We start from the raw sequence: 23,436 nt of genomic DNA on the forward strand, positions 1-23,436 counted from the left end.
AAATGATCAAATGACATTTCATTTCCAACTTAATTTTCATGATTAATGCAATTTTCTTTAGGGAGTGCTTATTTTTTTCTCAATGGTACTGTCCTTGGGTATTTGCTAATAATTTATAATAAGGGATGCTTCTTATTTCTTGTGCATAGGCTTATGTAACTCTATGTTTTATAACTTATTTATAAAATGATGGTATTTGAAATATAATAACTGCTTAGTTCTACCGATTTTTTAAGAGGATTTTGAGCAACCTTGGTAAGGTCCTTTTGCTGCAGTATGGTGATCTATATGTCACTTCAGAAGCTATGTGGTCATCCTAACTGCTCCCTTGGACCTTCATTTCGTTTTGGATGAGATTGCTTAGCTGCTTCTTCTGAAATGGGCCCAGATATCAACGTTTCAGATAGAAAAGTCACTGCCAGTTTCCCTGTTATAACTTCTTTGAGGTCAGTTAAAAGGTAATGTAAAATGAAAGAACACAAGGTTTTAATGGTATTCATGTACACGGTCCCTCCTGAGGACCCTTACTCTTAAGTAATTTTATTTATTTACTTATTTGAGTAAAAGAACCCTGGGCGGCAGGTCAGGGGACGTGGGGTGGAGCAGAGTGCTTGAGATGAGAAATAACCGCGAGTCTCTGACCTGAGGACAACCCGAACATCTGAAACAGCACGCTCCCTATTCAAGCTGAAAAGGGGTGCATGAGAGAAGCCCTCTTATGACCCCCATGGGCTAGGCTGAGAAAGCCGGTCATTCATCATGTTGGGTGCACGCACTTTCAAAGAAAGAAGGACTGCAGTGAGTAAAACTTGAAGGAATCACATTTATCTACAGATTGAGACTTGGCACTGCAGACTCAGTGGGTATCTAAAGGGGACTGTGGGCAGATGGAGAGCCAGTCACTCCATCATTGGCTGACCCATACAGACCCCCAATTTTCTTTAATTTTTGGAGGTGATAAGAAAGCCAAGATGTGGTTCCTTTTCCTCCTCATTGACATGGCTGTATACTTGGCTAATGCCAATCAAATTGAACCTCCTTAGCAATTATAAACCAATCAAACGTGTTGTTAATTTATAAGGTGTGCAATGGTATTGCAGAAGATGCCCTTAGTTTTTAGAGATAGATATCTCAAAGAATGTGAGAGTGAATGTCATGCCTGGATGTGATCTAAAATATAAGGAGAAAAAGACTGGTGAAATAAGTGTAACAAATATTTATTCAACCTGGGTGGTGGGGATATGGTGGTTTATTGTATTATTTCTTTTGCTTTGTTTTAAACTTTTTCATAATAAAAAAAAAATCAATATCAACAATCAAACAAGAAGTTCAACCCAGACCAAATACCAGACAGAAAAACGTGACAATGAATGAAAAGTTGAAAAAAAGAAACAAATAAAAATGCCTCCTCATGAACAAAATGCTTGATATCACCAGAAATCAATAAATGAAAAGGTCTTAACTATGAGATATAATTTTTAACCTTCCAGTTGGTAAAAAAAATTTTTTTTAATGATAAATCAAAGACCTTTAAAATATTCTCTCTCTCTCATTAGCTTCTAGTAAAATTGTTAATTCAAACTTTTTGAAAATCAATTAGACAATTCATAGAAAAGCCTGAAAACTGTGCATGTTTCTTGAGTCAGTTTATCCTGGCATTGTTTATATTAGCAACAACTTGGGAAAACAAAACCAAGCCCTTAATACTCAATAATTAAGGAGACATATTAAATAAATTAGGGCACATGCAAATATTAAAAAGAATAATATTGGGTTATGTCTACTGATATGAAAAGAAGTTCTAAATACATTACTAGGTAAAAGAGAAGATTATAAACAGTACATATGGTAGGATCCAGTTTTGATAGGAAAGTATACATCTATGAATAGATAAAAATTCAGCCAGGATACACACAACCAACCTAGCAGTCAGCGGCTGCCTCTGGGTAGCAGGATTGATTATAAGTGGTTATTATTTCTTCTTTATGGCCTCCTACAGTCTCTGAAAATAAAAGTTATTTTTTAAAACTTAAAAAATGATTAAGTTTTACAGTTTGGAATTCTTTCTTTTTAAAGATACTCTTAGTCTTTTAAAGAATAAGCCAAGGATGATCTAACTGAAACAGTTGTAAAAGACATGGGCAAGGGAAATTGTTATCTAAAATCGAATATTCCGTTAATATCAGTTGACTTCAGTTGCAAAAGGCTGAAAGTCATGGAAGAAAAAGACTGTTTAAAATATTGTAGAAGAAAAGTAGGGTATTTTACGAAGACTACATTTTGGTAATGTTTTTAAATTTTCTTCTCTGAAAAGTACTTCTAGTTAAGTGTATCCTAGAGGCAGGCTTCTACCCCGTATAACCTAACACCAAGTTTTCAAGGAACAATGCCTGTTGCTGCAACTCGAGCATTCATCCACTGCTGAGCCAGGAAACTTCTCAGGACAAGGAGCACAATGCCAGGCCTTGTCGACGGTGGTGGAGACAGGGAGGCCAGACCCCGGGGAGCCGGAGCCAGGCACAACCACGGAAGTGGACCTGCATGTCCAGATCTGTGAAATGTCAGCTCGTGGAAGGAGCCGGCTCTCCCGCAGGAAGCCGACTTGCTACGTGAACGAGGACAACGAGCCTCTGCCGAGGTGAGCAGAGCACAGATGAACTCAGTCTTCCCTGCAGTGACGCAAGAGCCCTTGTCCCATTTCACTGTAATGCCCGTGAAATGTGGACGGGCCCCGGGCTGCTGTGCTGTCCACCAGGGCTTGCCCCCTCCACAGAGGTGAATCCCGGACTGCTGGAGATATTTCTAGTAACAGCTATGGAGAGACCATTGAGGGAAAACCCCAGATTAGAAGAGCAGGAGGGAAGGTGGTGCCTGAGCCACATGGCACATGTCCCCTGTGTGTGATCTGTCAAAGAAGGATGTCTACTTACAGAGACGTAGATTTACATCTCCTTCCTGACTGCTCTGGGCTCCACACACAGAACACTGTTGCAAGCCAGTAGAAATAAAGATGAGAGAGACCACAGAAATGGAAGAAAAGAAAGGCACAGCCCTCTTCAGATCCTTGAAAGGAAGACTGAAACTTGCCTCTCCATACTGACACTACTTTAGCAGTCCTGGGAGCACAGTGTCTCAACTATAAGGGCTTGATGGAGAGGTCACAGATGGGAGGAAGAATGGCAGAGCGTGGTACCTACAGGACAACGGTGTATAGGAACAGAGAAAAGGACTGAGGAAGGTTTGGCGCAGGAAGAAGGGGAAAAAATCTCAAAGGGCAGCAAGGCACAAAGTAGTCTGCAGCTCTATGTATTCAAAACAAAGAACCCATTGTTTAAGGATGAATTTTAACTTCTTTGGAAAAATGAAAACTCAAAGAAAAGTTGAAAAAGATGGACCGCCAATGGAAAACACTGCAGTCAACCTTTATGTCAGGGCAGCTACAGACAGTGGTACAAGCTGTGCACTGAACAGAGGTACCTTATCTGGGTGTGAAAGTGAAAGGCGCTCAGTCGTGTCCGACTCTTTGTAAGCCCATGGACTATATAGAGTCCACAGAATTCTCCAGGCCACAGTACTGGAGTGCGTAGCCTTTCCCTTCTCCAGGGGATCTTCCCAACGCAGGGATCAAACCCAGGTCTCCCACATTGCAGGCAGATTCTTTACCAGCTGAGCCATAAGGGAAGCGCTACCTGGGGGTGGATCAGTATTCAACATCACAGACATCACAGATTTGCATATTTATTAAGAGTATTCCAGTAGATGGCAGTGTCTTGACGAAGGGTGTTTTTAAAAATTTGCAATGGCCCACAGCCTTGACTTGACCAAAAAAACACTAAAAGTCTTAACTAAAGGTACTCCATGAAATTAGCAGCAATTTTCATTTTTCAGAAACAAAGTTCTATGCCTTTAAAGTCAGAAAATATAAAGGGTAAAGCAACTATAGGCAGAGCTACTCAAATATCAATTTCATTTGTTCTGCTTCCTGTTTATTTTCTTAATTGCTTCCGTGTAATCCAGTGTTCTTCATTTGTAATCTTTTACTTTCTAAGGTAATGGAACATTGTTCTCTTAACGCCTCTTAAAAAACGAAAAGGGGAAATTGCACAAATTGAAGCAGTGCATCGCACTCTAACAAATTTGTGCAATTTCTATTACTGACTCATAAATATTTAAGGACAGGCATGCAAACCACCACCCAGGCAAATTCTATATTGGACACTTTCAAGTACATATGTCTTTTAGTAAACACTGTAAAGTGCCTTTATCTAAATCACAGAAAAATAGCCCGCATTTCAAATTCTGAAAATTGGGCAAATTAAATATTGGTTGGCACAGCATGATCTGACTCTACCTTTCTGATTTTCCCACTTCTGCTTTTCATCTAGTAATGGAGGGGAAAAAAAAAAAAAAAAACTATTCAGGTAAATACTTCCTGGCTCCTGGAGCAGAGCAAGCCAGGTGTGAGAAGGTTTTCTCATAGGCCTGCAATCTGATATCCCCATGGACACTGAATTATTAACGGAGAAGAGAGAACAAATAACCAAGAGAAGGTTCTTGGCAGCCATTGTTTGCAGTTCATGGTGTAACACAACGTCAAGCATGTCCAATTCACCTGCCAGGAGCTATCTGATTCTTACTCTAGGGTTCCATTTTCCTACTTCGATCTTATCCAGCAGCTGGCTGGGTGATGGTCCATGTCAGAAGATGTAGATCTTCTTTTTATTCCATTAAACTTTGGGATCTGGTTATGATATCATGCCTCATATATTTTCATCTACAAATGATCGTATTAGCTGGTTATCTGCTCCCGGCAGAACCTAGGGTTGTGCCGGGAAAGGAAGTCGAAAAATCAAGATTGTATTAGTCTCTTAAGCCTCCAGTCTTTCTGTTCTCCTGGGTCCACGTGGACCCATCTCATTTGTCAGGCAGAATGGCATTAAGAATGCCATGCACTATCTCAAAGGGGACGCAGAGACTTCTTTACACTTAGATTGAATTTTCTCCACTCTGAGGTTAGACAGGCAGAAGAACTGCTGTTTTAGCACTTACAGTGAAGCTCCACCTGAAGGACTGATTCAACGGAGGTGCCCCCGGGAGGGCACAGACACGCGTGGAAAAAGGGTAAGGTCAAGGCAAGGGTGAGCAGGACCACACGATCCAAAATCCCAGCTGCTAAGCAGATTGATTTCACTGGCTGGCCACATGGGGTGCCCTGGTGGACTGTCTTCTCCTTTGCTTTTCGGAAGATGATCCTAATTTAAGTGGCTGAGTCTAAGTTATTAGAATGATTTTTTAAAAAGACATTTTCAATCTAGTTCTTTAAATGTTGTCTAGGATTTGCTTCAAAATAATCTAGGGGAAGGAAGAACAAAACGAAGGGATGGATGAGACGACATTCGTGAACTAACATGAACTGCTAATTGTTTAAACTCTATCCTGGGGACATTCTCTGCTTTTGCCTATATTTGAAATTTTCCATTGTAAGAGGTTTTGAACAATGAGACTGAGAGTCAGTGATCCAGATACCTGACAGTTACTGGTTTCAACCCTTGGCTTTACCTAAAACCTCTTTTATGAAACAGCTAACAAGGAATGTTGTCTAACATCACTTTTCTCTTTCCATGTCTCCAATCTTGTAATCGAGATATCGACAAAGAGAACTGCCAATGGACAGCTGTGATGAGGGGGGATTGGATGAGGAGAGGGGTGCAGTCATCAGCCTTTATGGGATGGGCTTCCTGTAGCCTGGGTAAACCAGCACACATCAGAATGCCAAGCTACGGAGTGTCTCACCCTGGGCTGCTACACTTTTCCTCTGTTCTTGTGGTTGCAATTGCAGTGAAGATTAATAATGATAATCAACTGTGGTGGAAGTTGTGGGTTGATAAAGGACAGGGAGAGAATTGTAGAGAATCAGTTTGTTTCTTCAGCACTGCACATCTCTTTTGCCCTCTGGTTCCCCCGGATCTCCAGACCTCAAGAGCAGACCCCAACGTGTAGAGGGGCTCAGGCAACCACTGGCATTTGGAAGTGCCTGATCCCAATACTGCACTGAGGCCAGCATCCAGGGCTGCCCTTCATAAGTAAAGCATCTCAAATGTGTCCAGGAACCCTTAAACATGGACAACTCCAAACTCTGACTTCAATCATTAGTGATCCTTCTGGATGGTCAGCTTCTTCTAGGAAATTAAACATGGGAAATCAGGTAACTAACCAAATGTTCCACTTAGTACTTAAAAAAATCAGGAGATGTGGAAATTTGGAGGCTTGATGCAAATCGTTTTGGAAAGTATCACAAATCATACCTTAAAACATAACCCCCATTAGTTGATCTTGTGCAAACTTCTTATAAAAAACATAGTTCTTTCTAAAACAGGAATCAAAAAAGAAGAGATAGAACTAGTATTTTTTCGTTATTTCTGCTATCAGTAACTCAGGTTATAGAGGATTTCTTGGCACAAGGCAGCTTGATTCTATTCCACCTTAAGTAATGAGGTGAGAAGGGAAAAAAAAAAGAGATCTCTTTGACGAGAGGCTAATTGGGCAAGTTGCCCACTCAAAGGAAAAATAAAAACACACCAAGGATTTTGTCAAAGAACAATAAACCGAGAAACCCGTAACATTGATTTCTGAACACTACATCATGGGGTGGGGTGGGGGGCCCATAGAAAGCATCTCTTCCTTTGCTTTGGGCAAAAGATCTGATTTGGATTTCTTCTTACTCATAATCTCCCAGCAACAGGAGAATTTAAGGATTGCTTCATACTTGCCAAATGGCTTTAAAAAAAATGTCTTTTCTATCCTATAATTATGTTCCAGCTCCAGCCAAGGGAATTGAGGCTATGAGGCATATTTCACTTGTTTGGGGCGAGTTCAAACCTCCTCTTACCTCTTCCCAGGGAACATCTGAAGAGCATGCCGTAACAAGGTCTCTCAGCATACCTTTCCTTTACATAAGTATCATCATGCAGCCTTAAAGAGCCAGCCGGAAACCTCCAAGGAGACGCAGCTGGGGTCCTGCCCAGGTCACCTTTAATGCACTGGTGCGCCCACCCCCGCGGTGCTGGGCGTGTTGGCTGCTCACAGCGAGAACCACCCTCGTGGTTGGAGAGGGGGGCCACACATTCCCTGCTGAATTAGTAGATAATAAGGGGGTGCCAAGAGCTGGCTCCTTTACCTCGAGGCAGGATTTACTCTGTGGTGCAATCCATGTCTCAGAACTCTCCGTGGAAGGGAACTGGAGCTAGAACCCAGCTCACACCCCGTTCTCGCTCAGCTCCCCTTCTCTCTCCCAACCCACTGCACCCCGGCAGGTCGCCCTGAGAGCACACCCATATGAGAATCCTGTCTCAGGCTCTGCGTCTAGGGAACCTGATCTGTGACACTTCAGGAAGCCTATGGAAGCAAATTAAAATTGACTCCTATTATCTTTAATCTGCTGTCTTTTGACGTCTACCAATCTGGCCAATTTCATGTGTTTAGACAAACTAACATAGCATAGATATTTAAAAAATAGCCTTAAGATTACATTTTATGCTTTTGAACTGTGGTGTTGGAGAAGACTCTAGAGAGTCCCTTGGACTGCAAGGAGATCAAACCAATCAATCCTAAGGGAAATCAACCCTGAATATTCACTGGAAGGACTGATGCTAAAGCTCCCATACTTTGGCCAGTTGATGTGAACAGCAGACGCATTGGAAAAGACCCTGATGATGGGAAAGATTGAAGGTAAAAGGAGAAGAGAGTGGCAGAGGATGAGACGGTTGGATAGCACCACTGATTCAATGGACATGAAACTGGGCTAACTCCGGGAGATGGGGAAGGGACAGGGAGGCCTGGGATGCCGCAGTCCATGGGGTCACAACGAGCTGGACACGTTTAGTGACTGAACAACAAGATTATATGCTGAAGGCAGTCTGGAACGTCCAGCAGTTCACACCTCCTATTTGGGCATCCAACTGAACAGACAAAATCACTTCTCTACCCACCCAGACCAATTTCCCAACACAACGCACAGGCCAGATCAGGTCGCAAGACTAGTTTCCCATCTGTATACCCACGCCTGGGTTCTGCTAGAGGCAGATTCTGTCCCTAATAGTATACAAACCCTGTTTGTATACTGTATACCCTGCTCTCTTTTAATCACTGTTTAATATGTGCCAGTCCCACATTTCAATTCACAGGATTACAAAGAAGAAACAGCTCAGGTGAAGATTCAAAGGAGCACTGTTCCTGTGTATTCTGAGCATCCTGTGTGATGCTCGGAGCCTGATTCCTGTCACATCTTCTGCCCCAAGAATTAAAACCCCCAAATCCATCAACAGTTCCCACAAGGAAGAATCTAAGTTTTCTCAGGAAATAAAGTGCCTTGACTTAAAGCCTTCCAAGGGGGAGAAACATCCTTCCCTGGTGATCCAGTGGTTAGGACTCTGCTGCCAATGCACCGGGGACAGGTTCCATCCCTGGTTGGAGAACTAAGATCCCACATGCAGCATGGCATGTCCAAGAGATAAATAAAATACATTAAAAAAAAAGCCTTCCAAGGGGGAGACTGTCTCTCCCCAGAGCTCCTTTCCCAGTGATGGTGTCTGCGCTTGTTGGCACTTGCCTGCCAGCTCAGATCTGGGTGGTTATAAGGCTCGGAACGGGTGGCAGATGGGCAGGCAGCCCCCTGGCTAACCTTCTCTGAAAACTCCTCTGGCAAATGGGGACGCTTCCTTTACCTACAGTTGTTAGTGATGTCAGTTTTCCTGCACGTTTTGAAAGCACTGTCTTTCTTCTACATTTTTGCTCTCCTAACAATGCCGTGAGTTAAAAAGGTGGGATGTCCCTGGCGACAAATGATCAGCTTACAGCGCAAAGCTCCTGAGGAACACAGCTGAACTCGGTCTACCAACCGAGTGAGGCTTTCCCCGAGACACAGACCCAGCTCCCAGCTCCCAGTCTGGCCACCGCTTCAACCATCAAGTCAGGAAACTTTAGCCCAAGAGGATAATAAGTATCCACTTCACAATATCATTGTAAGGAATTAAAAAAAAATAGCATAAGGAAAACTCGCAGCACAGTGACACCCTCAGATGTTTAATAACTATGAATGGTCTTTCCCCTTGGGGTCCTTTGCTTTCCCTACTGTTTCCACCAACCACGTTCAAACCCAAAACGGTGGAAAGGGGGTGACTTCTGAACCCAGTGAAAGAAAAAGGTTTGAAGAACGCTGTTCAAACTGTGATGCGGGCCTGATGACTCCCACAGCGGGTATTCCGAGGGGACCCCCCGGTGGCCTACCTGGTGGTCGTCCGGATGGTGTTTTCTTTCTGAGTGTGCTCTTTGCTCACCTTCTCTGTAAAGAGAGAGAATGAAACAGACATCTCTTAGGTTGCTCTGACTTAATCTGTGTGTTTAAGGCTGAAGCAGAAACATCCTCCACACCTCTTTCTCTCTTGTGGTTTTCTTTTGGTTTCTCTTTCAAGCAGTCAAACCCCTCCTGTCTTACTGATAAAGACAGGCAACAGAAGCATGTCAACAGCATCTACCAAAATAGTTGATTAAAAACCAATCAAAGGGAAAGAGTTATTAACAAACTACAAGCATGTGTCTGATTTTCATCAGGCCTCAGTAAGTACATGTACATACCACACACACACACCCACACACACACAGACGTGCACAAAGATAGTTATTTCGATTATATTTTCCCCCAACTGAAAAATGTCTGTTTTTCTCTGATTCAGCATGAAAACTGCAGTTGTTGCAACTGTTCTGCTTCTGACTTTGATGACAACCTTTAAGCATTCCGTATTGTCAGGCCCCTTTGTGAGGCAGGCTATAAAAACAGTCGTTAAGACCTCTGGGTGTGAGAGTCATTGAGCGCTTATTCTGATAAATGTCACAGGGGACAAAAAAATATCATTAGACGAGGGGAGGTAAACTCTCCCTTACTCCGTCTTGAGGTCTGTATCTACCAGCTGTCAGAAATTATTTAATTAGCTTTCAAGAGCACAAAAGTTGACCTCTGGTCTTCCCTAACCAGTTCAAATGTGAGGCTTCTGACTGTCACAGCTCTCAATGGCTTCTTTTAAGTCTCCAGAGGAAACCTGGCCACCTCTACAAGGGTTTCAGATTTCAACGGCAGGGCAAGCGAAAAACCCCTAATCTCATGGATTCGGGGAGAAAATGTAAACAAAGATTAATGCTATCTTTCCCATGCTTTTAAACACTGGTCTGAGGCTGCTGTGTACATGTTTGTGTGGACGACTCCTTTCTGTCCACTCAACAGTGACAATGAGGGTGAATTTGGATTCACAGGCAGGGTTCTTTGAGAGAGCAGGAAATCGGGGCTAAATGACTTGCTTGAGGTCACCGGGGCGGTCAGTGACAGCGCCAGGGTGAGAACTCTCAGACACAAAGTTTTGAGCTGATAGTAGACCGTGATAATGTACTGCTGGAGATGGAGACTTTTTGAAAAGAGCCTCACTGGCCTCACTTCTGCAAATCTGAACGGCCAAATCACTCACAAAATTACATTGTTTTTAGAGATGCATTCAGCCTGTTTTGCTTTTTTTCTTTCTTTAAAGAAAAGCATCTTGCATGTTTGGAGCATATTTGGAACTTGCAAAGAACTATATGGCCTATTCAGTTCACTGACTTCACTGTTTCCACCTCTTTGAGCTCTGCACAAGCACAGTTCTTGTTTGAGAACCCACAGCCACCATCTTCAGCACCAACAAGTAACTTCACGGCTATGGGTAGTGTCACAAGGCCAACGAGAGAATGAGCTATCAGAATGGCATACAGATCCTAGCTTCTTTCCTTTTTCTGGGGTTTTTCTTAGTGGAGAAACGTTAGCACTTAAATAATGTGGCATTTAAATAATGGGTGTTTTAAATCTGCAAGTCATAGCAAAACAGAGTTCATGAAACATCAGTGACAAATGCTACTGATGCCTGAATTTCAGTATGTAGGCCAATGCTTGACCAAAGATAAAGTATCTGTGTTTCTATATAAGTCTGAATCTTACATGAGTCTCCTTCATTCATCTCAATCACATTCAAACAGTAACAGCACATTAAATTTGATAACAATGAAGAGGATGCTGCTTGAAAGAGGTAATAAAGGGAACAACTTAGGTTCTAGGACCCTTACCTATTCTATCAAGACATTTAGCTGAGCTAGCAACTGACTTCTAGACTTTGAATTCTAAGTAGTCAAAGTAGAAAAGGTTGGTTTACAGAAAATGTTCTACCAGGTTATAGCTGGGGAAAGAGTCCTTACAGTTTCATCTTTTACTTTTCCCTTTCCTTGGCTTTTTTTTGCAGGGGCAAGATATAGTAAAATCTCATTAATTCCGATCACACTACTTTGGAATTCACGGTAATTCAGCCACTGTTAGAGTAAACTGAAGTTAATCTTTTGCACATTAGGAAAAAAAAAAAGGCTGTTAATCAGATCAACTGCCTAAACAAAACTAGAGGTGAGATATTTCATCCATGCAGCAGGGATCTTTTGCATGGAACTGAATAGAGTTCTAATTTCAAATGATTCTTAACTATTTATTAAAGAAAGTTTGGCAGGAGTTTGACTTGGCAACATCTGATGGACTGTTCATTTGAGTGGCGGAATCCATGTTAAAGTAACAAAATGGATTTCTGTCTAAAAAAGCCTACTATGCAGGTGTTTTTTTTACTTTATTAGAGTGGCTTTCCCTCAAATCAGTCCCAACTATTGACTTTTTTTTTTCCTGCAAGAAAACGTACCTGACAGTTGAAAAAGCAGCTCGGAAGCCATCTTCACGGAGATGTCCTGACTGAAGAGGTTTCTCTCCGGGGGTACTCTGCCTTCTGGCAGCTTCTGCAAGGGTTCCGTTTTCTCTCGCCCGATTAAAGTGCTGTAGCCAACATTGCGGCTGGGTGATATCGAGACCTGCGAGTCCTGGATGTCAACCTCCATAGGCTCCTCTTTAATCTTCACCATCTGAGTGTCCTTGTAGCTTTCCGCTGCAAACAGGTGAATGAAGAAGAAAAATGCTAGAGTCTCTTAATTCTGAACCAAACCCAGTCTTTCATCACAGAGAGAACCACAAGGGAGTGGTTAAGAAGAAAGCACCGTGGCACACTGGAACACAGTTTGAAAACCTTCTAGTTTAACCTCACGACCGACCTAGCAATCCTTATTCCTGGGCATATGCCCTGAGAAAACCGTAATTCAAAAAGACACGTGTACACATGTGGCGGATTCATGTTGATGTATGGCAAAACCAATACAATATTGTAAAGTAATTAACCTCCAATTAAAATAAATAAATTTATATTAAAAAAAGACACGTTACCCCAATGTTCTCTGAAGCATTATTTTTAATAGCTAGGACATGGAAGCAACCTAGATGTCCGTCAGCAGATGAATGGATAAAGAAGAGGTGTATACAATGGAATGTTACTCAGCCATAAAAAAGGAATGAAACTGGGTCATTTGTAGCACCGTGGAGTGAACCTAGAACTCTTGTCATACAGAGTGAAGCAAGTCAGAAAGAGAAAAACAAGTATCATATAATAACGTATATATGTGGAATCTAGAAAAATGTTACGGATGAACCTATCTGTAGGGAAGGAATGGACATGCAGACGTAGAAAAGAGATATGAGGACCCAGCGGTGGGGAGGAGGGGCTGGGTGAACTGGGGCAGCAGCACCAGCATATACACCCTGCCGAGGGTGAGACAGACAGCTGGTGGGAGGCTGCTGTGCAGCACCGGGAGCTCAGCTCGGTGCTCTGCGATGAGCTAGAGGGGCGGCAGGGAGGCTCCCGAGGGACGGGACTTATGTATACATACAGCTGATTCACTTTGTTGTACAGCAGAGATGAACAGAATATTGTAAAGCAATTACACCCCAATTTTTTTTAAAAAATAGAAAACTGGTTTAACTCATCTGACTTCTGGAAAAGGTAGGAAACGGACGCTCGGAGAGGTCAAGTGACTTGCTCAAGGCCACACAAATGGCAGCAGAAGCAGGGTGAATGTCTCCCAGATCTAGAACCAGGTTTCCTGACTGCAGCCTCGCAAGCACTGTCACACACTATTTCTTCTCTGCCATGTTGCTTCTAGAACTTACAGAGAACACAACGAATATCTGCCCTTGTTTTATATTTCTAACATACTCAGCTTCAGTGAATCAAATAAGAGCGAGCATATTCATACTATGATTTTCTCCCCCTCTTTCGAAAGCTCCGATCAATATTTTTTTCTTTCTTTTCCAGGGCATTAATTTTTCTTTAAATTAATAAAGAATAAGTAGGGTTGATGCAACTGAGACATTTACACCTTGATGGGAGCTAGTAATCCTCAAGACCACCTAGGAAGTTAATTGCAGCCCAAGGAGTAACACTTAGGAAAACAGCAATCCTACAAGTTATAATAACAGTTCAACCTGCTGACTGCTCTAGCTTAGGTGTGGCTATTGAACATTTGGTCTCTAGCTTGAAACATACATTTACTTTGGAAGGCGAGAGTGTCTTTATGGACGTGTGTTCCTTAGCGTTGATGAGAGAACACCCTGGAAACAAGGTGGGACAATTAGCCCAGCCATTAATTTGGGTCACTTTAAAAAAAGGCCACACTTTCAAATCAGTAAACATTTGTTAGCTATTACTGTACACTGTACACTCAAGCATTCTGGAAAACCTAAAAAAATCCAAAAAGGACTAGATAGATAGATGACAGACTGGATTACCTAGGCAGGCTCTGAATCCAATGACAGGTATCCATATCATACACGGATGAGAACGAGACAGAGGCACAGTGGAGAAGGCCGCATGGGGACAGACACTGTGCTGCAGACCGAATGCTGGGATTCCCACCCCCGAGTTAGTATGTCGAAGCCTAGTCACCAATGTGACAGTGTTCGGAAGTAGGGCCTTTGGCAGGTGATTAGGTCACGAGGAGCCATCCCCCATGCACTGCATTAGTGCCCTTGTAAAGAAAACCCTGGAGAGCTCCCTTGCCCCTTCTTCCATGTGAGGACACAGGGCAAAGATGCCTGACAGTAAACCAGGAAGAAGGCTCTCACTTGACCATGCTGGCACCTTGATCCTCGACTCCCAGATGCCAGATCTGGAAGGAATACATTGTTGTTGTTTACAAGCGACCCAGTCCACGATGTTCTGGTACAGAAGCCCAAACAGATGGAGACAGAGACTGGAGTTTTGCAGTCACAAGTTAAGGACTGCCTGGAGCCAATAGAAATTTGGAAGGAGTGCAGAAAGATTCTCCCCTAGAACCTTCAGATTTCAGACTTCTGGCCCCCATTTCTGTTGGTTTCAGCTACCAAGTTGGTGGTCATTTGTGATGGATGGATGGATAGATAGATACATATTGGGTTGGCCAAAAAGTTCATTTGGGTTTTTCCTTAAGGTCCTAAGGGAAAACTGGAATGAAATTTTTGGCCAGCCCAGTGGATGGATAAATAGACAGATAATGACAGACATAACAGTAAGAGGCAATAGTAAGCAAGTGCAGATCTGTGGGACAGTTAGGAAATATGACAGGGAAATCTCATTGCTCCAAGTGGGGTAGTCAGAGAAAGCTAGGCTCTCCTTGCCAAGTATGAGGCAGGTGAAAGTCAAGTATATGCAGATTACTGATTTGCAATAAAGAAGATAGAGGAGTATTTTTAATAAAAGAAAATTAATAGGGTGCTACCCATAAGATTTCATGTAAGAAGTGTGCTAATTGTGCTTTTTTCTTCCTGACGTATTACACGTGCTTCTCAGAGAAAATGACCTGATTTTTGTCAGCAACTAAACTGCAGGCAACCGTTATATTTAATTTAGATCCCTCTCCCCACATTCCTGTCAAGTTGGTTTTTTTTTTTTCTTTTTTCTTTGCATGTCTGTGATGCTCATAAAAACCAAGTCCATTGATTTGATCATCCTAAAAAAAAAAGGAAAAGAAAAGAAGAATATAAAGCTTTCCAAGTTACATGCCTGGCTTCTATGCCTTTACTTCTGGCCCATCTAATTCTTTCTTGAGTCCTAACTGCACCCCCTGACCCCTTAAGGGATTTGGGGACTTGACAGCCATCCTGACCTTCCCTTAGATCACCCATAGGCGCAGTCAGCACACACAGTGCCCTCTTTGTGTCCCCTCAAACTACTCAGGATTCGGAAAATAAACAGTGGGGTCAGTGTCACAGGTACATAATGATGTCTCTGAACCTTGCCAGTCATTCCAAGGCCCGAGGACAAACTCAAAGCGATGCTAGAAAGGGATTCATTTTGTTAAAAAAAAGGAAAAAAAAAAACAACAACAACTTAACAAACATAAAAAGAGCAAAGCCAGAAAGAAGCTCTATTATTTATCTCCCCAAAAGCCCCTTTTCCCCAGCTTTGCTCCTGGATTAAAAATCACCTGTTTCCACTCCTGGATTTAATGAAATCAGTTTTGTCCATCAGCTTTCAAATGTTTTATTTTTCATATTTTTAAACATTTTAATACAACAAAGATAAAAAATAATATAGTAGTTAAATCTGGATTTAATTTAGAATCAAAATATTTAGTGAAATACAACACCGTGCTTCAAGGTATGGCTAACCACAGGAACTATCACATCTTCAAGTAACACTAAAATTACCTGAAACACTAAAGTAACACTTCATGTTTCTCTGCAGCTTGGGTGACATTTTAGGCAGAATTCTTAGACGAAAAATGTCCACTTTCTGCTGTCTGCTTAGTCGCTCAGTTGCCTCCAACTCTTTGCGACCCCATGGACTGTAGCCCACCACGCTCCTCTGTCCCTGGAGACACTCCAGGCAAGAACACTGGAGTGGGATGCCATGCCTTCCTCCAGGGGATCTTCCCAACCCAGGGACCGAACCCAGGCCTCCAGCATTACAGGCAGATTCTTTACCGACTGAGCCACCAGGGAAGCCCAAGCTAATTTTGCTTACCCCATTAAGTACCAGTTTCCAAGCCCTTTGTTTCATATCAAAAATACTTCAATCATCCTAACAATTCATAGATGCTCTGAATAACAGATTGTTAAATTTAAACATTTTAAAGATGATATTACTAACTGGTAACATTACTTGGCTAGTTCAGACAACCTAGTAGTTCAGATTGAAACAGACCTGAAATAACAATGAAATTAACATAGTATTCCTTCTCCCTCCATATTGGGCACAAAGCTTCCTTATGTTTAAACATGAGTACACTGAATAAAAGTCCTCTGGCTAATTTAGGGTAGAACATATTCTAAAAAACCAACTTTGGGGGGAGCTGAATTATGACTTATAGATTTCACAGATGTTTTTATTGAACTTAATGCAAAATAATAGGCCACATGTTAGTTACCTGAAACTGGTGGCATTTACTGTGGGGTGAGGGAAAGGTGAGAGGGGAACCACAGTCATTTCAGTCATTCAAAGCTACTCAAAGACAGAGAAGGAAAATACCTTCAATCTCTTTCCTTTCTCATTGGTCACCTGAAGCAATCTGACTTGTGATGTTACTAACAAATCAGTTGTATAAAAGCTACTTGGGATAATTTCAAGTATGATTTTTCCCTGAAGTGCTTTCTTCTCTTTCTTATGACAACTCTTGACCTTTCAAAACTGCACAAAACACTGATGGCTGTTAAAAAACCTTTAGCATTTGTAAATCTACCTGACAGACCCCAGACTCACTGAGAAGTTTTCAAACTGACAGCTCAGTGGGCAAGTGAGACATAATTCAATAAATATTTGTATAGTCCTTGCACTTCCACGCAACCTAGCATCACTGCCAAGTGTCTTCTTACCTTTTTTAAAAGGCAGGATTTCTGAACCTACGGACATTTGAAGCCAGATACTTCCCTGCCGTGGGAGGCTGTTCTGTGCACTGCAGGATGTTCAGCAACATCTCTGGTCTCTAACCACTAGGTACCAGAAGCACCAGTCCTCTAATTGTGACAACCAATTCCAGACATCTCCAAAGTCCTTTGGGGGGCAAAATCTCCCCAATGGAAAAATACGGCTGTAAAGTTTTGCCACACTCTTTGTTTTTGCCCCTTCTCCTCTGACCCCATTTAATTAGCACCCAAGGCAAAGAAGAAAGAAGCTCCTTCTAAGTTCCAGCTTGGTTCAACAGTATCTCAGCCCAGCTGGCCGAGGATGCAGGAGGTGGGCTGACGGGAACAAAGTTTCTGCTACATTTCTTTCTTGGTCCCCAGCTCGCTCCCTTTTGTGTGGAGCATGGTAATATAGGGGCTTCCCAGCAGGCGCACTGGTAAAGAATCCCCAAGCAGGAGATGCGGGTTTGATCCCTGGCTTGGGAAGATGCCCCGGAGGAGGGCATGGCAACCCACTCCAGTACTCTTGCCTGGGAAATCCCATGGACAGAGGAGCCTGGCGGGCTACAGTCCATGGGGTCACAAAGAGTCAGACACGACTTAGCGACTAAACAGCAACAGCATGCTAACATAACAAGGGTTGAATTCATCACTTCACTCACTCTTAGCTTTGAATTCCCCACCCAGGGACATGTCTACACACCCAGGATTTTACTCTTTCCCAACATCTTCCCCCTTCACACACATTTCCGATTCCTCTGGAATCTCTTCCTAAAATGATAAGACAAATATTAATTTGACTCCAGTGGTCTCTACTGCTATTTCAACAGAGAACTTGGCATATGGGAAAAGATGGGAGAGTGTTAAAAGGAGGTGATGCCTGGGAGGTGGACTGCAGGTGACTGTTTAGTACAATGCTTATTTGTATTTTATAATTTTCTATGATGAATATGGGTATCTTGTCATGTAGTTGTTTTTTTTTTTTTTTAATGGAAAACAATTTCATGTACTGGTAAAAAGCCACTACTTCCTCTTTAGAGGTACACAGAACAGTGTGCATGCCTGGAAGCATCAGAAGAGTTGTTTGTGACTCCAACAAACCACACTCAAACTCTGCTTGGCAACAGAGGAGAAAAAAGCAATGGGAATGCCGTAACACTGTTTTCTTTCCCGCCTTCATAAACACAAATATCAAACTGGGTTATTTCATTCATCAGTCACTTGGTTATTCTATACGCTTTTTTTTTAAACGTCTGCCATGTACTCAGAACCATGACGGCTGATTCATGGTATTCAGGGGTAAATAAGACGTGGTTCTTGCCCTCAAGCAGTTTAAATCCAAATGGACGGATGATCAGACAAGTATCAATAGCCCTCTCATACGAGGAGTAAAATTCAAATGCAGGGTGGGAAGAGGAGTCGTGGAAGATCAGAAACCAAAGCACAGAAGTGGAATTGTACTCGACCAGGAGCATCCAGGGAATATCACATTGTCTGTCTGTCTGGAGCATCAAAGCTGGGAGGTGCAACGGGCTCCCTGACTGAGCAGGACTCGGGGGCGTCAACGTAAGAGCAACTCTATCTTTGTCTGCCAGTCTTTAAACCTGCCCAGCAGGAAAGCATTCTTCTCTTGTTCCTGGGTGAAAACTCAGGCAGGTTTAAAACCTGGTAATGCTTAGATAATGCAAGGCCTAACAACCCTTTAAATAGCAAAAAAAAAAAAATAATGTTCTTGTTTCAGGATACAGCAGGCTCAGCCCCATGGGTTAATCCACAGCTCAGCCCTTTCGTGAAGGTGATCCCTGTTCCTCCCTGGAAGGGTTCCCAGGATGCCCGAGATGGGGCAAGTGGTGGGGTCGGCTCCCTCTCCCTGTCTTGCTGCCTTCTCCCCATCACACTAGCTGTCCTTCCAGACCCCAGAATCAGAGAAGCGGGGAGGTGGTGGGAGGAGAGATGAGGGGAGGGAAAGCTCACTTCCCTGTTCTAGAATGGTTTTACCCTCTTTAGGTTGGTGGACATCTCTCCTATGGGATTCGCCCATGGGGTTTTCCGAGACTTCTGACTTGGTGATTATCCCCGGCATTCTTTACCTGGCTGAACGCCCTCTAGTCTGGGCTCACTGATTTCCCCCACTGCCCCCATGGACACCCTTGCAGGCCTCCATCTCGCGAGTGGGCAAGGGTGCCATCAAGTCTCCAAGCAGCTCCTAGACAGCATTTTTGATAACATCCCTGGTGACCCTCCTGTGGGAATCCGGTCCATGCTGGGGCCACAGGGAACACCTGCCTCTTCATTTGATCAAAGAGAGTGAGTTCAGACCCCATGCAGACCACACCAAGGCAGTCTGCCATCTCTCAACCTTGTCAGGTGCCAGGCCATGAGGCTCCCCACTGAGGAAAACACGTGACCGACTCTGCAGATGATGTCCCTTGCAGATATGAGGTGAGAGGCTGGAACCCCTCTTCCTGTCCCCATTTCCCTGCAGTGGGGGAATCACAACCCAGTTCTCTACAAAATCCCCTCGCCCCAACCTCCAATAACCTCTCACTTTTATACTCTCTCCATTTGACTAAGAAGTACAAGGCGTGTGTGTGTGTAAAATACATGTAACATAAATGGATCGTTGTAACTATTTTCAAGCATACCATTCAGTGGCAGTAAGTACGTTCACGCTGCTGTGCAGCCATCACCCCTACCCAGCTCCAGAATTTTTCATCCCCCCCTGAAACTTTACCCATAAAACACTAACTCTCCATCTTTCCCTCCCCTCAGTCTCTGGCAACCATCATTCTACTTTCTGACTCTAGGCCAGGAGTTTTCACATTTCTAAAAAATTCTTCAATGCGGTAACCTTGTTACTGAAGCCAGATCTTCCATTTAACATCCTGTTTAGTAAAAAGCATCAGGTTATATTCCAGAGAAATTACACTGGAGGGGGCAGGTCAGAGCAGAACATGGAATCTTAAAGGCTGAACCTCGAAGCCGGTCCTAAATGGGGAGCCTGTGAGGATCCAGCCTTTAGCAGGGGTTTGCTTGGAGAAGCAGTATGATCAGACGACATTTTGGAAGGGCAATCGGGCAGGGATGCTTATATGGGATGAAGGGACTGGCAGAAATGGAAATGGGGAGTGGAGGGGACTTTCTGTATTAACAGCAATCCAAGCAAGGAGATGATGAGAGCCTGAACTGCTGTTCACAAGGGGAGAAAAGACTCCCAAGATACTCCAGAGGCTGAACGCTGAGGCACTGGTGGCGGAGTCTGAATCAAGAATGAAGACACCAAGGTGACAGTAGTTGCGAAGAAACCTTGTGTATGGTCTGGGTAAGGGGGAAGTGAAATTTTTAAAAGTAACAATTCTATGACTTTTAAGCCTCCGAAATTTGGGAAATGCTATTAATAAGAATGGGCTTCCTTTGTGGTGCAGCTGGTAAAGAATCCGCCTGCAACGCAGGAGACCTGAATTCGATCCCTGGGTTGGGAAAATCTCCTGGAGAAGGGAAAGGCTACCCACTCCAGTATTCCGGCCTAGACAATTCCATGGCCTCTATAGTCCATGGGGTCACAAAGAGTCAGACACAATTGAGCAACTTTCACCACATTCTTCTTCACACACAAACAAGAATAAGGAAAGATGGGTTGGGGAGAAGTATGAAGGGAGATTTTCAGCTCTATGTTGGCTAAGTATCTGTGATTCCCACAAGAAGTGGAGGTCGTGATGGCTTAGAGGCAGTAAGAAAACAGACAGACCGGAAGTCATCTGAATCCAAGGGGCTGTGTGAGATAGAAAGGGAGGGTGAGTAGAGAGCAGAGGATGGGGAAGAAAAGGAGGGGAGAAGAGGTGGAGAGGGCGGGATCCAGCACAGCGGCCACGTGCATGGAGGTCGGCCGGGGAAGGTGGTGATGGCGGCAGTGCGCGGGCGCTGCCCACTCCTGCCTTTGGGCACCCACACCCTTACAAGCATTCCTTTTCTTAGTGTCTGCCCCATATAAGCCCTCAGCCCCACTCTCCCTGCCAACCTGCCCAAACACACCCCACCATTCCTCACCTTGCACTCCGTTGCTCGGGTGTATCCAACAGACTCTTTGTGACCCCATGGATTGTAGCCCGCCAGGCTCCTCTGTCCATGGAATTCCCCAAGAATACTGGAGTGGGTTGCCACTTCCTACTCTAGAGAATCTTCCCAGCCCAGAGATCGAACTCCCCCGTCTCTTGCATCTCCTGCATTGGCAGGGGGGTTCTTTACCGCTAGCACTGCCTGGGGTTCCTCACCTTATTCCCTTCTCTCGATAATAACCTAGACAGGTTTCAAAATGACTCAGACATCCCTCTCTGAGGGCCTTCCTTTATCTTCATCAGACGGCACCCTTCCCTCCTCTCTCCTACCTCTAGACGGTTCAGACCTTGCTGACGTTGCACCGGGCTGTAGTTTTATTATTTACAGATTTGTTTCCCCTGTGGGCTGCACGCTTGGCAAGGGCCTGGTTCTGATTGCACTTTCATTCCCACAACTCTGAAGGTATTGGGTTAATATCTGTCTGTCACGTGCATCGCTTGAGGCAGAGCACACGGGCGGTGTGCGGTGCTTCTCCCCTCCCCGACGCCTCAGTCTGCCGTGGACGCTCACGCTTGCCAGGAACCTGAAATACAGAAGGGTCCAGCACGGGCAGGGTACTGAAATAGACAACGATGACTGGCTGTGCTCTCTCTCTCTGGACTGCCATCGTGATCCTGACTGGTTTTGAATAACCAGACGCTTAAAAGAGCCTCTAGAAGCAACACCAATGACTCCATATGGAAACATTTCACTTTCTAGAGTGATACCCATGTCAATCAGATGAACTGAAAATCTTTTGTCTTCAACTTGCCATTCGCAAAAAGTTCTGGGCTGGGCACAAAAATGGGGTCCAGGTATGTGTGAACTGATTCCCGGAGGTGTCAGGTTGATTACTTAAAATTTTGTTTAGAAGCGTGAGTGACAGCTCTCACTGCATTGAAGTGATGCACTTTAGGTAGAGCAGAATCACAGTCAAATCCAGCCCCAAGTGGCCCTGAAACCAACAGAACCAAGTGGAGAAGGGGAGGGGAGGGGGCAGATGGGAAGACCCCCCCCATCTCCCTTCACTCCTCGGATTCAAAAACCAGGGATCCAAGTAACACTGGCCAAATCATCTCTCCGTGGTACAAAGATAAACAACAAAATCAGATATTCTATCTACTGCTTAATCCATAATCCAGTTAGGATGCTGGGAAGTGATGGCATTCAGTTCAAGTGAAAAGTGCACAGAGGCGCCATCTCTCCTGTTCCTAATCCATGCAATAAGAACAGAACTTGTCCGCCCTACACATCCATCAACAGGTGAATGGATAGAGAAGAGGTAGCATATGCATATGGGCTTTACAGGTGGCTCGGGGGTAAAGAATCTACCTGCCAGTGCAGGAGATGTGGGTTCGATCCCTGGGCTGGGAAGATCCCCTGGAGAAGGAAAGGGCAACCCATTCCAGTATTCTTGCCTGCGAAATTTCATGGACAGAAGAGCCTGGTGGGCTACAGCCCATGAGGTTGCGAAAGAGTCAGAAAATATATATTTATATTATAAATTTTTAAATATATATATATATATACACACATACATATATATGTTAAAGTCACTCAGTCATGTCTGACTCTTTGAGGCCCCATGGACTATACAGTCCATGGAATTCTCCAGGCCAGAATACTGGAGTGGGTTGCCATTCCTTCTCTGGGGATCTTCTCAACCCAGGATCCATTCCCTTCTCTAGGAGATCTTCCCAACACAGGGATCCAAGCCAGGTCTCCTGCATTGCAGGCAGTTTCTTCACCAACTGAGCCACAAGGGAAGCCTATATATATATATATATATATATATATATATATACACACACATACACACATACATACATACATATATGATGGAATACTATTCAGGCATTAAAGAGAATGAAATAATGCCCTTTGCAGCAACATGGATAAACCTAGAGATGATCATACTAAGTGAAGTTAAGTCAGACAGAGAAGTACAAATACCCTATGACATCACTTGCATGTGGAATCTAAAATACGACACAAATGAACCTATGAAACAGAACCATGGACACAGGGGACAGACTGGTGGTTGTCAAGGGGGAGGGATGGAGTGGGAGGTTGGGGTTAGCAGATGCAAGCTTTCATATATAGAAAGGATACACAACAAGGTCCTACTGTATAGCACAGAGAGCTATATTCAACATTCAATGATAAACCATGATGGAAAAGAATATAAAAAAAGAACATATATATATATATGTATGTATAAGTGAGTCACTTTGCTGTACAGCAGAAATTAACACAGCACTGTAAATCAACTATACATCAACTAAAAAAATGATAAACTTCATGTGTCTCCACAGTGGTCCTCAGCTGAGTAAAAGCTCCCTAGTCCTGCTCTGAGGAACAAATCTGATGCCCGGGGCTCACCCATGGCAGCTTCCACATCCCAGGAGAGAAAATTCAGGCTCCTACTGTCCCTACTGGATGTATGGGTCATCTCTTCCCAAGGAAGGAGAGAGGAAACGCTCTCCAGGAAAGGGAACAGCGGTGCAGCAATCTTTCTCTAGTTC

At 43.7% G+C, this 23,436-nt stretch overlaps 1 protein-coding gene across 6 annotated transcripts in view; it reads right to left on the bottom strand.

Annotated features, from left to right (window-relative positions):
- Window positions 1-23,436, bottom strand: part of ZNF827 (zinc finger protein 827) — a 189,104-nt gene that overhangs the window by 74,742 nt on the left and 90,926 nt on the right. For all 6 annotated transcript variants that reach the window (XM_070386611.1, XM_070386612.1, XM_070386613.1 and 3 more), the window contains exons 6-7: window positions 11,754-11,993; window positions 9,286-9,340 (exon numbers count right to left, since the gene is read on the bottom strand). In XM_070386611.1, the coding sequence (XP_070242712.1) occupies window positions 9,286-9,340; window positions 11,754-11,993 (295 nt within the window). The remainder of the gene's footprint in view (window positions 1-9,285; window positions 9,341-11,753; window positions 11,994-23,436) is intronic.

This window comes from Bos mutus, chromosome 17 (assembly GCF_027580195.1).
Source record: "Bos mutus isolate GX-2022 chromosome 17, NWIPB_WYAK_1.1, whole genome shotgun sequence".
Lineage (NCBI taxonomy): Eukaryota > Metazoa > Chordata > Mammalia > Artiodactyla > Bovidae > Bos > Bos mutus.